This window comes from Zonotrichia leucophrys, unplaced genomic scaffold, assembly GCF_028769735.1.
Source record: "Zonotrichia leucophrys gambelii isolate GWCS_2022_RI unplaced genomic scaffold, RI_Zleu_2.0 Scaffold_48_389894, whole genome shotgun sequence".
Lineage (NCBI taxonomy): Eukaryota > Metazoa > Chordata > Aves > Passeriformes > Passerellidae > Zonotrichia > Zonotrichia leucophrys.
In genome coordinates, this window is record NW_026992253.1 from 46,507 (window position 1) to 60,727 (window position 14,221).

Here is a 14,221-nt window from a genome sequence, read left to right on the forward strand (position 1 = left end):
GGGCTTGGCGCAGGCGCAGAGGCGGAAGCGAAAGCGGAAGCGGCGCGGAGAGGGCGGAGGGAAGATGGCGGCGGCCGCGGCGGCCCCCGAGGACGAGCTGGTCTCGTCGGTGACGCTCTACCGGCGGCGGCCGCGGCTGCTCCGCGGCACCGTGCTGCCCTTCGCCGCCGGCCTCTACCCGGCCTGGCTGTGGCTGTGGGGGCCGCGGCTGTGGGCGGCGGGCGAGGCGGCGGGGCCGCCCGAGGCGGCGCTGTTGGCGCTCGGCGCCATCGCGGCGCTGCAGCTGCTGACGGCGCTGGCCGGGCTCTGGTCCGTGCACGCCGAGTGCGCCCTCAGCTGCGTCAGGGTGAGCGCGGGAGAGGGAGCGGGACATGGGGCTGAGGGGCTGAGGGTGTTCGGGGTCTGGGGGGATTTGGGGGAGATTTGGGGTCTGAAGGGGTTCAGGGTTTAAAAGGCATTTGCGGCATAAATGTATGAAATATAAACTTATAAACTAAGTTAAAGTATTCAGTAGGGAATGTTAAATATGGGGGTATTGACTGTGAGAGATGTGGGGTATTAATATGGAAGAGTGGGATATTAAAGGGATAAGATTTGGGATGTTAGGAGTGTGAAATACGGGGTATTAAAGGGAGAAAATATGGGTTATTAGGAACGTTAAGTGTGGGATATTAAAGGGATAAAATATGGGTTACTAGAAGTGTAAAATGTGGGATATTAAAGGGATAAAATGTGCGTTATTCAAAGTATAAATGTGGGGTTTTGGAGCAATAAAAATTGGGATTTTAAAGTGATTGAAAATAGGATTCTAAAGGGATAAAATTTGGAATACTTGGGGTATGAAGCTGGGATTTTGAAGGGATAAAAATGGGTTTTTAAGGCAATAAAAAATGGGATTTTTGAGGGGTTTTGAAGGGATTTTCCTGCTGTTTCCCCCCCCCAGGAGCCCTGTCCCCAAAAAGCCACCCTGGCCAAGGTGGTGCCGACCCCCAACAATGGCTCCGTGGAGTTGGTGCCAATCCACAGGGAGCAGGTGAGGGAAATCCAGGAATTCCACTGGGATTCACCCCTGGAGATCCAGTGAGCTCAGGGTCATCCAGCTGCGGGGTGAAAATCTGGGAATTCCGGTGGGATTTGACCTGGAAAATCCAATGTGTTCATGATTATCTGTGAGGGAATGGGAAAATCTGGGAACTCCTTGGGATTTATCCCTGAAAGTGGGGAAAATCTGGGTATTCCAGGCAAAACCCTCCTGGAAAACATTGGGATTTTGGGATTTTTCTCCAGGAGACCCTTGGAAATCTGGGATTGTTTTTCCCCATCCAGGCTGGGAATTTTTCCAGGAATGGGAAATCTGGAATTTTTCCTTTTTTTTTTTTCCAGGGTGAGGATGGGCAGGAAGCGCTGAGCTTTGAATTCCAGAAGATCAAATATTCCTATGAAATCCACGGGAAAAAACAATTTCTGCCCGTGGCATTCCCTGTGGAGCATCCCTTGGGATTCTACCAGAATTCCAGAGGCTTCCAGGAGGAGCAGGAAATCCGAGAGGCCGAGAGGAAATACGGGAATAACAAGTGAGTTTTTCCTGGGGGAAAATCCTGGGAAAAGAGCCCAAAATATTCTGGGAAAAATCTATAAATATCCTAAAAAAAGATCCCGAATGTGCTGAGAAAGTATTCTTAAAATAGCTGAAATATCCCAAGAAAATATCCCAGAATATTCAGGGAGAATATTCCAGGGAAATTTTCCAAAATATCCTGGAAAATTATTCCCAGATATTCCAGGTAAATGTGCTAAAATATAGTGAAATATTCCAGGAAAATGTCTCTAAATATTCCAAAATAGGCTGGAAAATATCCCAAAAATCTGGGATTTTCCTCCTGGATTTGGGATTTTGGACTGAGGGGTTTTCTGGGAATGAACCCCAAAAATCCAATTTTTTGTTTAAAGTCATCAGGAACGGGGATATTTTGGCTGGAAAAACTGGGATTTTCCAAGGATTTTCCCTCTTCCAGGGCAGAAATGGTGGTGCCAGAATTCCTGGAGCTGTTCAAGGAAAGAGCCACGGCTCCGTTCTTCGTGTTCCAGGTAAAAATCAGGAATAAAACCCAGGAAGAACGTGGGGGAAATGCCCAAGTCTGCTAAAAATGGGAATAAACCCAGGGAAAATTCCCATTCCTGTAAAAACCAGGGGAATGAATTCGGGGATGGATTGGGCCAGTTTTGGTCCCTTTCTCCCTGGAATTTCAGGAATAATTTTGGTCCCTTTTCCTTTGGGATTTCAGGAATTCTGGGCTGGAATTGCAGGAATTCTGGGCTGGATTAGGATAACTGTCATCCCTTTTTCCCTGGAATTCTGGGCTGGAATTTCAGGAATCCTGGGCTGAAATTCCAGGAACTTTGAGCTGCCCTGTCCAACGTGGATTTTTGAGGGATTTTCCCTTTTCTCACGGAGTTTCCCCATTTCCCACTGCTCCCCCTCGGGCTCCCCTTGTCCCATTCCCGGCGTTCCCAGGGATCCAGGGTGGTTTTTCCTGGGTTTTTCCAGGTGTTCTGCGTGGGGCTGTGGTGCCTGGACGAGTTCTGGTACTACAGCGTCTTCACCCTGTCCATGCTCGTGGCCTTCGAGGCCTCCCTGGTGCAGCAGCAGCTCCGCAACCTCTCCGAGATCCGCAGGATGGGCAACAAGCCCTACATGATCCAGGTAAAATCCCGGAATTCCGGGGGCTCCAGGGTCCTGGTCCGGCTTCTTGGTCCCATTTTTGATGATTGTGCTGCTGAGTTCGGCCCCAAAATGGGGGTTTTTAGGAGGTTTAGGCCCTTTATTTTCCGTTTTCCTGTGGTTTTTGCATGGATTCTATCCCAGGAAATGAGATTTTTGTGGGTTTTTTGGGATTTTTAGGGGTGTTTGGCCCAGTTATTTTCCTGTTTCCTGTGGTTTTTCCACAGATTCTTTTTGTCCCAGAATTGAGATTATTGATTTTTTTGATGATTTTTCCTGTTGTTTTCCTGCTGATATTGACCCAAACATGGGAATTTTGGGGGGACCTTAGGATATTTTGGGGATTTTTTTCCTGCTTTGTGTCCCTTTTCCTGTGGATTTCCCACACATTCCATCCCAAAAATTGGGGTTTTTTTTGGGAATTCCAGGTCTACAGGAACCGGAAGTGGCGCCCGATTTCCAGCGACGAGATCATCGCGGGGGACATCGTCTCCATCGGTAAAAACAGGAATTCCCTGGAAAAACACCCCAAAAATGGGAATTCCCGATGGGAATTGTCACGAGAGAGCATCTTTAAAATGGGAGCTTCTATAGAAAGCATTTTGGAAAATGGGATTTTTTTATGGAACACGCCCTTAAAATGGTGATTTTCATGGAAAAGTCCCTTGAAATTGGAATTTTTCCCTTCATTTTTGTTGGAATGAAATTGAATTTTGAGGATTTCGATTCTCATTTTAGGGAAATCTCTGTGGAATTTTCCTGGTATTTGCAGGAATTCCGGGTTGGAATGGGATAACTTTGAGGTTTTTGTTGTGGGGATTTTCCCATTTTTTTCTGGAATTCCCTGCTTTTCCACCATCCTGCCATCAAACATTTTAGCTCTCCGAATTCCTGAAATTTCAGGAATTCCAGGGGCTTTTTTCCCCCAAATTTTCCATTCTCCAAACCCTTTTCCTACAGATCTGGGGCTGGAAAAGCGAGTGGGGAAACGGGAAAATCGTGGGTTTTGGAGTGGGGAAAATGGAAAAACTGATGAGTTTGGCTTGGGAGTTCTGGGAATTTCTGGAATTTCTGCCCTCAGGCCGCTCCCCCCAGGAGAATTTGGTGCCCTGTGACCTCCTCCTGCTGCGGGGCCGCTGCGTGGTGGACGAGGCCATGCTGACCGGGGAGTCCGTGCCGCAGATGAAGGTTGGGGAAACAGGGAAAGAAGTGGGAAAGAAATGGGAAAAACGGGGGGAAAAGCAGGAACTGGGTGTGTTCCTGGCTGGAATTCCCTGAATCCATGCCCCTATTCCTGGCTGGAATTGCCTGGATCCGTGTCCCTGTTCCCATCCAGAATTCCCTGGATCCCTATCCCCATTCCTGGCTGGAATCTCCTGGATTCCGGCCAGGGGTCCCTGTCCCCATTCCTGGGATCCTTGCCCCGTCCCCATCCAGAATTCCCAGTGTCCCTGTCCCCATTCCCATCCGGAATTCCCTGTCCCCTGTCCCCATTCCCACCTGGAATTCCATGTCCCCTGTCCCCATTCCCATCCGGAATTCCCTGTCCCTATTCCCACCTGGAATTCCATGTCCCCTGCCCCATTCCCATCCGGAATTCCATGTCCCCGTGTTCCCGCAGGAGCCGGTGGAGGGGCTGAGCCCCGAGCGCGTGCTGGACGTGGGCGCGGACGGGCGCCTGCACGTCCTGTTCGGGGGCACGCGCGTCATCCAGCACCTGCCGCCGCCGCGCGCCTCGGCCGGCCTCAAACGTGAGCCTGGGATTCCCGCCCCCTGGAATTCCCACCCCGGGATTGTCACCCCAGAAACATCCCACTGGGACTGTTCTCCTCAGGCAGCAATTCACACATTCCTGCCCCAAATTCCTGGGAATTCCCACCCCGTAATTCCTACAGGGACCGTCCTCCTCAGGGAGCCGTTCCCACCTTCCTGCCCAGAATTCCCACCCCAGGATTTCCACCCTGGAATTCTCATCCTGGAATTCCCACCCCGGGATTCCCACCCCGGGATTCCCACCCTGGAAATGTCCCACAAGGACCATCCTTCAAGGGGAGCAATTCCCTGACTCCTGCCCAAAATGCCTAGGAATTCCTAGCCCACAATTCCCACCCCAGAATTCCTACAGGGAATTGTGCTCCTCAGGGAGCACTTCCCACATTCCTGCCTAAAATTCCTGGGAATTCCCACCCCAATTCCCAGGAATTCCTTGGGGTTTTCCTCAGGAATTTGTGGTAATGTCCTGAGTGGGTGTCCTGGGGGATTCCTTGGGATTTCTTGGGAATTCCCTGGGATTTGTTCCTTCCCCAGCCGTGGATAACGGGTGCCTGGCCTACGCCCTCCGCACCGGCTTCAACACCTCCCAGGTGAGCCAAGAATTCCTGGGAATTCCAGGGAATGGGGCTCGGGAGGAGGGAGGAATTAAGGTTTGGGAAAAATGAGAAGGTCGGGAATGGGAGGAATTCCCAAGCTCCAAAGAATTCCAGGCTTTTCCCAGAGTCGGAGTTCCCATTCCATGCTCCTATGGAAGGAACCCCACAGAATTTTAAAGGAATTTCCATGGGATTCCTGACCAAAGCTGGTTTTGCAGGGAAAGCTGCTCCGGACGATCCTGTTTGGGGTGAAGAGGGTCACGGCCAATAACCTGGAGACCTTCATCTTCATCCTCTTCCTCCTCGTCTTCGCCATCGCCGCTGCCGCCTACGTGTGGATCCAGGGTGGGAATCCCGGAATTCCGGGAATCCCGGGGTTTGGGGGAGGGATCCCCGAGTGATGTTCCCTGATACGGACTCCATTTTAATTCAGTTTTTTCCCCTAATCCCATTTTCATCCTGTTTTTTCCCCTTTCTGATCCCATTTTCTCCCTTTCTGATCCCATTTTTCCCCATTTCAATCCCGTTTTTCCCATTGTGATCCCGTTTTCCCGTGGTTCCCCAGGCACCAAGGACCCCCGGCGGAACCAGTACCGGCTCTTCCTGGAGTGTGCCCTGATCCTGACGTCCGTGGTGCCCCCCGAGCTGCCCATCGAGCTCTCCCTGGCCGTCAACACCTCCCTGATCGCCCTGGCCAAGCTCTGTGAGCCCTCCCGGGGGCATTTGGGAATACTGGGAATGCTGGGAATGCCGGGAAGGGAGCAGGGATGGAGCTGGGCTGGCAGGAGGGGTGGAGGGAGCAGATTGCCATGGGGAGTTTTGGGGATTTTTTTTTTAATTTTGGGGATTTTTTAAAAGCACTTCCCCCCAGGATCCTCCCATTTCCCCCCAGGATCCCTGATTTGCCCCCCAGCATTCCCATTTTTCCCCCCAGAATCCACGTTTTTCCTCCCAACATTCCCATTTCCCCCCCAACATTCCCGTTTTTCCCCTCTCCCAGACGTGTACTGCACGGAGCCGTTCCGGATCCCCTTCGCAGGGAAGGTCCAGGTTTGCTGCTTCGACAAAACTGGGACCCTGACCAGCGACCACCTGGTGGTGCGAGGGGTGGCCGGGCTCAGGTGGGTCCCGAGCGCCAAACTCTCCCTGGGAATTCTCTGCGGGAGCGCGGGGAGGGCAGGGGAGGGGTGGGGAAGGGGCTGGAAATTCAAAATTCCCAAAAAAATCCCCCCAAAAAATCCCACGAGGTCTTTGCGAAATCTTAGAGAGAAATAAAAAAAGGAATTCCACCAAAATCAGTCTAAAAGATCTTCCCAAAAAAGATTTTAAAAAAAGCCCAGAAAATTCTCTCAAAATCCCACAAAATCTTCCCCAAAAATCCCACAAAGTCCTCCCAAAAAAATCCAACAAAATCCCAACAAAAAAGCCCCCACAAAATTCCCACAAAATCCTCCCAAATAATCCCATAAAACCCTTACAAAAATCCCACAAAATCCTCGCAAAAATTCCATAAAATCCCAACAAAATATACCCCCAAAAACCCCCACAAAATTCCCACAAAAAATCCCACAGGATCTGTCAGAATCCTGGGATTCTTTGTAAAGACTTTTTGGGATTTCAGAAGGGTTTTTGGTGGCATTTTTTTGTTGGAACTTCTTGAGGATTGTGTGAGGGTTTAGTGTGATTTTTGTCACCTTTTTTTGGACTATTTTGTGAGGATTTTGCGCAGAGAGTTTTTGGGATTTTTTGAGATTTTTTTTGTGGGATTTTTTGGTGAGGGTTTTGTGGGATTTTTGTGGGATTTTGTGGCACCATCTTGGGGAATTATGTGTGTATTTTTAGGGGGAATTTATTTTTTGCTTTTTGTGGATTTTTTGTGGGACTTTTATGGGATTTTACAGCACATTTTGTGGAGCTCTTTGTGAAGTTCTGAGCGTTTCACCCAGTTTTTCCCTCTCTTTTTCTCCTATCTCCCCACCAATCCCCTTGACAAAACCCCCTGGGGGACGATCCCAAAATCCCAAATTTTCCCTCAGGGAAGGCAAGGAGGTGCTGCCAGTGTCAGAAATCCCCCTGGAGACTCACCGGGCCATCGCCTGCTGCCACTCCCTGGTGCAGCTGGAGGACGGGAGCATCGTGGGGGACCCTCTGGAGAAAGCCATGCTGACAGCCGTGGACTGGACCCTGACCAGAGGTAAATCCCAAATCCACAGTTCTCTCTGGAATTCTGAGGTGTTTCGGGTGGGAAAAGCTCAAAACAGCTCAGGGAAAATGGTTGCAGGTTCCTGCAAAAAATTCCTTTCAAAGAGTCTCACAAAATCTTAAAAATTCCACAAAATCCCTGCAAAAAACTCCACAGGAAAAACCACAAAATTCCCACAAGAATCTCTTAAAATCCCCACAAAAAACTCCACAGAATCCCTGCAGAAAATCCCACAAAATTATCACAAAAATCTGCCCAAATCCCCACAAACAAAACCCCACAAAATCTTCACAAGATCCTCGCAAGGATCCCACAAATCTCTTCCACGAAGATCTCTCTAAATCCTCACAAAAAGAAATCCCACAAAATTCTCACCAAAATCCGCCTGAAATCCACCTAAATTACCCAAAATTCCATCAGAATCCCAACAAATTCCCCCTGAATCCCTCAGAATTCCACCCGGATCCCCCTCAAACCACCCCAAATTTCCTCTTTTCCCCCACCCCATTCCCAATTCCCCCTTTTCCCTCCCAGCACCCCCTTTCAGGATTTCCTGATTTCCTTTGTTTCCAGATGAGAAAGTTTTCCCGAGGAGTCTAAAAACTCCGGGAATGAGAATTCACCAGCGCTTTCATTTCTCCAGTGCCCTGAAGAGGATGGCGGTGCTGGCGTCCCTGGAAAACGCCTCCGGAGAAATCCGATACCTGGCGGCCGTCAAGGGCGCTCCCGAGACCCTGCACGCCATGGTGAGGGCAGAAAAATGGGGGAAAACCAGGGAAAACGGGAAAAACAGGGATTTGGGAGTGCTGGGAGCCCCGAACGGCCGCTCTGTGCTGAGGGGAAAAGGTCCCAGAGCATGCAGGAAGGGGAAATTTCAGGGAAAAACAGGGATTTGGGAATGCCAGGAGTTCCAAACAGCTGTGCCCAGGCCCTGTGGTGAGGGGAGAATTCCAGGATAAAACAGGGAATCTGGGAATGTTGGGAGATCAAGAGATGGAAGGGGGAGGACCCTGAATTATGTTAAATTCCCTCAAATTCCCCACAGATTCTCCCAAATCCCTCCCTTTCCCCTCAAATCTCCTCACTTTTCCCAGTTTTCCAGCAAAACCCTCCAGAATTCCCTCAGATTCCTCACTCATGGAGTATCTTCTGTGTTTCTTTTCCTCAGCTATCCCAATGTCCCAGCAACTACCACGAGATCCATCGGGAATTCTCACACGAGGGCGCGCGGGTCCTGGCCCTGGGCTACAAAGAGCTGGGAGCCCTGAGCCACCAGCAGGTGAAAAAATGGGAAAAACCCCGGAAATCCAGGCCTGGAAATGCTGGGAGAGAGGTTGGGAAAAGAAGAGGTGGTTTTGGTGTGGAATTTGGGGCTTTCGGGGACTTTTTCCAGGGAAATTCCCATTCCTGAGCCCCTTCAGAGCATCCCAAAGGAATTTTTTCCAGGGAAAACCCTTTTTCTTTGGGGAATTTGGGATCACTCCAAGTTTTAGGAGCACCAAACTCATTCCAGGGGATGCTCCAAATGCCAGGAATCACCAGTGGGAGGAGGAATTTGGCTTTTGAAGGGATTTGGGAATGCTGAATCCAGGATTTTGCCATGCTAAAGGTGCGGGAGATGAAGAGGGAATCCCTGGAATGTGACCTGAGATTTGTGGGATTCATCCTGGTCTCCTCCCCACTCAAAGCCGACTCCAAGGCCGTGATCCGGGAGATCCAGAGCGCTTCCCACCACGTGAGGATGGACGGGAATTCCCGGATTTTGGGGAGGGTGGGAAAGGGGGGAAAATGGAGGAATTGCCAGAGGGGTGGGAGGGGCTGGAGGGAGGGGAAAATTCCAAGTGGAAAACAAGGAAGGAAAATTCCACACAGGAAACTGGGAAATTACAGTCTGAGAACCGGAAAAATTTCAAGTGGAAAATGGGGAAAATCCAAGGCTGAGGACTGGGAAAATTCCAGATTGAAAATGGGAAAATTCCAAGAGGGGAATGGGGAAAATCCCAGGTGGACAACAGGAAAACCACAGGTTTTGGGAACATTGCAGGGTGTGCCTCTCTGGAGGGGGCTCCCAGCCCTGAATCCAGGTGAGAATTCCCCTGGGAATTCTGGGAATTGCAGGTGGTGATGATCACAGGGGACAGCCCGCTGACGGCCTGCCACGTGGCGCGGGAGCTGCACTTCCTGCAGAAGGAGAGGATCCTGATCCTGCAGCCCCCGGAGCAGCCCGGTACCCGCCGGGAATAAAACGGGAATAACACCGGGAATAACCGTGGGAATGGCGGGGGGCTCTGGGATTTGAGGGGTCTGGGGAGATGGGATGGGATCGGGAATGGGAATGGGAATGCCAGGGGTTTCTGGAATTCTGAGATTTGAGGGGTCTGGGGAGCTGGAATGGGAATGAGATCAGGAATGGGAATGGGGTCTACAATGGGAGTGGGAATGTCAGGGAATTCTGGGATTTTGGGATTTGAGGGGTCTGGGGAGCTGGGATGGGATTTGGAATGAGAATGGGAGAAGGAATGGGATTGGGATGTGGAATGGCAGTGGGAATGGAATCTGGAATGTGAATGGGAATAGGATCTGGAATGGGAGTGAGGTCAGGAATGGGATCTGGAATGGGAATGGGAGTGCCGGGGGGTTTCTGTGATTCTGGGATTTGAGGGGTCTGGGGAGCTGGAACGGAGATGGGGATCAGGGTTGGAATCCCCTCTGGAATCCCCCGTTCCCGTTCCCGCAGGGCTGCCCTGGCAGTGGCGCTCCCGCGACGGCTCCGTGGCTCTCCCGGCGTTCCCGGATTCCCTGCGGGATCTGACGGGGCCCTTTGAGCTGTGCCTGACCGGGGAGGGGCTGGAGCAGCTGCGGCTGCGGGACCGGGAGCGGCTCCTGCGCCTCATCCCCCACATCCGCGTCTTCGCCAGGGTGGCGCCCAAGCAGAAGGTGCGGGGGGTTGGGAATGGGAATTCCTGGGATTTGGGATCTTCGGGAATGTGGAGATGGCCCCAGGGTGAGCCCAGAGAGTCTAGAGTTCGTTCCAGCTCTGAATTCCTGGGATTTTGTGGGTTTGGGAATGGGGGGATGGCCCTGGTATGATCCTAAAGAATCCTGAGCCTCTTCCAGCCCTGAATTCCCAGAATTGTGAGCCTTCTCACCAATCCCACCCCACTCCGAGCTGGGAATTCTGGGATTTTGGGAGCTTTTCCCGCTGTTTTTCCGGGCAGGAATTCGTGATCACGGCGCTGAAGAGCCTCGGCTACTGCACCCTGATGTGTGGGGATGGCACCAACGACGTGGGAGCGCTCAAACACGCCGATGTGGGTGAGCACATTCCCAGAATTCCCCAGATTTGCCCCAAATCCCCACCCCAGCCATGCCGGTCCCACTGTTTCCCAGCTCTTGGAGCTGGAAAATGGAAAAAGAAGGGAATTCTAGGTTTTCCTGGGGGCTTTTCCCTTGTTTTTCTCCGTGCCTTTCCCATTTTTCCCTTGTTCTTTCCTGTGGGTTTTCCCTGGTTTTTCCCCATTTTCCCCCAGTTTTCCCCTGATGTCTCCCTGTTTCCCCTGCCCAGGCGTGGCCCTGCTGGCCAACGCTCCGGAGCGCGTTCCCGAGCGGAAGCGGCGGCCCCGGGACGGCGTCGGGGACAGCAGGGCCGGAATTCCCGCCGGGAATGTCAAACCCTCGTCCCGAGGAGCCAAGCAGCGGCTCCTGGCCCAGCGGGAGGAGCAGATGGCCGTGCACAGGGTGGGAATTCCCATTTATCCCAGGAGTTTTAGCCCTGGCATTGAGTCGGGAATTGGGATTTAGCCAGGAATTTTCAGCCCTGGGAGCGGAGGGATTTAGGAATGGGAATGCTGGGATGGTTTGGGTGGGGATGGATCCGATCCCAATCCTGTCCTAATCTGTGGGCAGGGAGCTTCCCAAAATTCCAGGGGGATCCCATGGGAAAAGAGAGGGAATTCTAATAGGAAAAGGGATAACGTGGAATAAATGCAGGAGTTGTGGAGGTTGGAAGTGACATAAAACCAGGGAATAAACCCTCGAATTCTGTGGGCTGGAAGGGACCTGAGATCTGGGGTAAACAGGGAGTAAATCCTGGAATTCTGGAGTTGGAAAGGCACCTCCAACCCCATCACCCCAGATCCCAAACTTGCTCTTTTCCCTCTGGATTTGCATGGATTTGGAGCGCATTTTCTGGCCCTCCTATGTGATTTTGGTTTTTTTGGGAATTTCCAATCCCGCAGGAGCGGCTGAGCCAGGTGCTGAGGGACCTGGAAGAGGAGAGGGCCCCCGTGGTGAAGCTGGGGGATGCCAGCATCGCCGCCCCCTTCACCTCCAAACTCTCCTCCATTCAGTGCAGTGAGTGCCCAGCCCGGGAATGGGGGGAAAAGCTCCAAAGCTGAACAGCCCTGAGCTCAGCATTCCCAAAATGTGGAGCTCTTGGCCTCAGGGCTTGAGGCTGAGGGTTAACCTTGGTTTTATCCTGAGCAGTCCTGAGCCCATCCCATCCTCAAATCCCCAGTTCCCGCCCTTTTTTCCCTCACCCTCTTCCCCCTGGCATTCCCCCAGTTCCTGACTCCCGCAATTCCCATTTCTTCTTCCCAGTCTGCCACGTGATCAAGCAGGGCCGCTGCACGCTGGTGACCACGCTGCAGATGTTCAAGATCCTGGCTCTGAACGCGCTGGTGCTGGCCTACAGCCAGAGCGTGCTCTTCCTGCAGGGCGTCAAGTTCAGCGACCTGCAGGCCACGCTGCAGGGGCTGCTGCTGGCCGGCTGCTTCCTCTTCATCTCCCGCTCCAAGGTGGGAATTCCCTGGGAAAGGGGGTGGGCTAGGGAGAAATACAAAAAAAATCCCAAAAAAAAATAAAAAAAAAAAAATCCTCCCCCCAAAAAAATCCAGTCTGGGATTTTATTCCTGTTTTTTCCAGCCCCTGAAGACCCTTTCCAAGGAGAGGCCCCTTCCCAACATTTTCAACCTGTACACGGTGCTGACGGTGCTGCTGCAGTTCCTGGTGCATTTCCTGAGCCTCGTGTTCCTCTACCAGGAAGCTCAGGCCCGCAGCGAGCCCAGGTGAGGCCCTGATCCCGGAAAATTCCCAAAGAATTCTGGGATTGAACAAAAAATATCCAGGGTTTCCCCCCCCCAGTTCCTGCTACCCCAGCATCCCCTGATCCCATAAAAACCACTCCAGTGAGCATTTCCTATGGGAATTCCATCCCAAGGAATTCTGATGGATAAAAAACGCCAAATCCCCCAGGATTCTATCCGTTCCCATGGATAAAAAACCCCCCAAAAAATTCCCATTTTCCCACTCCCAACCCATTTTAGACCCAATCCTACCCCTCTAACAATGAGGATTTTTTGGGGAATAGATCCCGGGTGGGTCCCAGGGCTGATCCCAGGGCTGATCCCAGTTTCCCGTGGCAGGGAGGAGGAGTTTGTGGATCTGAGCCGGGAGTTCGAGCCCTCGCTGGTGAACAGCACCGTGTACCTGCTGGCCATGGCCATGCAGACGGCCACCTTCGCCATCAACTACAAGGTGGGAAACCCGGAATGTTCCCTTTTCCCACTTCCCCTGCCTTCCACAACGTGGGAAACCCCGAATATTCCCATTTTCCCCACTTCCCCTGCTTTCTCCAAGGTAGGAAACCCGGAATGTTCCCCTTCCCACACTTTTCCCTGCTTTTCCCCCTTTTTCTCCACGTTTCCCTATTTCCGTTCCCCAGTGCCATCAAACCCCATTTTACGGCCCCAAAGCCTCTCACAATCAGCTCCCAGTGCCCTCCCAGTACAAACCAGTGCAAACCAGTGTATCCCAGTGCCCCCCAGTCCATCCCGGTTGCTGTCCCCAGGGCCAGCCCTTCATGGAGAGCCTGCTGCAGAACCGGGCGCTGCTCTGGGCGCTGCTGCTCTCGGCCTCGGCCGTGCTGGGGCTGCTCAGCGGCGCCTGCCCCGAGCTCAACCTCGGCTTCGGCCTCGTCGAGATCCCCACGGAGGTGAGGGACGGAATTCCCGAGGAATTCCCAAATTCTGGGGGGATTCCTTGGGGGGAATTAATGGATCCGGGAGGGAATTCTTACAGGGAGGGGGCTCCGAAATTCCTGCCCCACTGAGACCCCAATGCTGGGGGGAACTTCCCAACATTCCAGAGGAGAATTCCCAACACTCATGGGGATATGGGAATTGTCACTGCCTGTGGGTCGGGATGGGATCTGGGGAGCCCATTCCCACCAGGAACGTTCCGGAATTCCCGGGGATTTGGGGTGGGATCCGTGGCCCCATTCCCACGGCGAATTCTGGAATTCCAGGGATTGGGATGTGGGGGTGGAGGTGGGATGGGGATGGATCTGGGGTTGGTTCCCCCAGGCCGGAACATTTCGGAATTCCTTCGTTCCCAGTTCCGGCTGCTGATCCTGGCGGTGCTGGCGGCCGATTTCCTGCTGGCCTTTGCCGTGGATCGGCTCCTGCAGCTCCTGCTGGGCAGCTCCCGCCTCCGAGTGCCTTCCTGAGCCCCCCGGATTCCCAGGGACCCCGAAAACCCCGAAATCATGGAATTCCCCACCCCTCGGAGAAGGCGGAGCCCAAATTTTTAACGTTTCCCAGGACGTCTCGGCAGCTTTCAAGAGTTCCCCAAATTCCCCCCCAGAGTTTCTTGGAATTTCCCACGATTTTCCGAAATTTCCCAAGAATTTTTTTGAAATTTGGCAGTGGAAAAAAGAATCCTGATCAAGACTTTTTTTTTTTTTTCTTTGGAAAGAGTCTGGAATTGTCTTTGCTGGGAAAAAAAAATGGGAATGGTGGGAAGTAAAAATATTGTGGATTTACGGGCTGTGGATCCAAAATTCCCAAATACCGGGAATTAAAGACAGAAATTGGGAATTTACTGAGAGGGCTGAGTGACAGGCAGCAAGGCCAATAGGAAGCAAGGAGG

At 52.3% G+C, this 14,221-nt stretch overlaps 1 protein-coding gene across 1 annotated transcript; it reads left to right on the forward strand.

Annotated features, from left to right (window-relative positions):
* Positions 1–41: 41 nt before the first annotated feature.
* Positions 42–14,046, forward strand: ATP13A1 (ATPase 13A1). The gene is made up of 26 exons (XM_064737290.1): positions 42–346; positions 944–1,033; positions 1,384–1,574; positions 2,016–2,088; positions 2,549–2,704; positions 3,151–3,220; positions 3,804–3,910; positions 4,344–4,473; positions 5,030–5,085; positions 5,310–5,436; positions 5,657–5,794; positions 6,092–6,212; positions 7,128–7,285; positions 7,868–8,040; positions 8,463–8,573; positions 8,904–9,029; positions 9,413–9,521; positions 10,032–10,231; positions 10,513–10,609; positions 10,860–11,032; positions 11,533–11,647; positions 11,894–12,090; positions 12,218–12,360; positions 12,718–12,829; positions 13,143–13,286; positions 13,689–14,046. The coding sequence occupies exons 1-26, from the start codon at positions 65–67 to the stop codon at positions 13,797–13,799; spliced, it is 3,510 nt and encodes a 1,169-aa protein (XP_064593360.1). The 5' UTR covers positions 42–64; the 3' UTR covers positions 13,800–14,046.
* The last annotated feature ends 175 nt before the right edge of the window (positions 14,047–14,221 follow it).

Coding starts and splice junctions, on each gene's coding strand:
- ATP13A1 (XM_064737290.1), top strand. CDS start 65: ATGGCGGCGGCCGCGGCGGCCCCCGAGGACGAGCTGGTCTCGTCGGTG. Junction 2,705..3,150: donor ACAAGCCCTACATGATCCAG/GTAAAATCCCGG, acceptor TGGGAATTCCAG/GTCTACAGGAACCGGAAGTG. Junction 9,522..10,031: donor GCAGCCCCCGGAGCAGCCCG/GTACCCGCCGGG, acceptor CCGTTCCCGCAG/GGCTGCCCTGGCAGTGGCGC.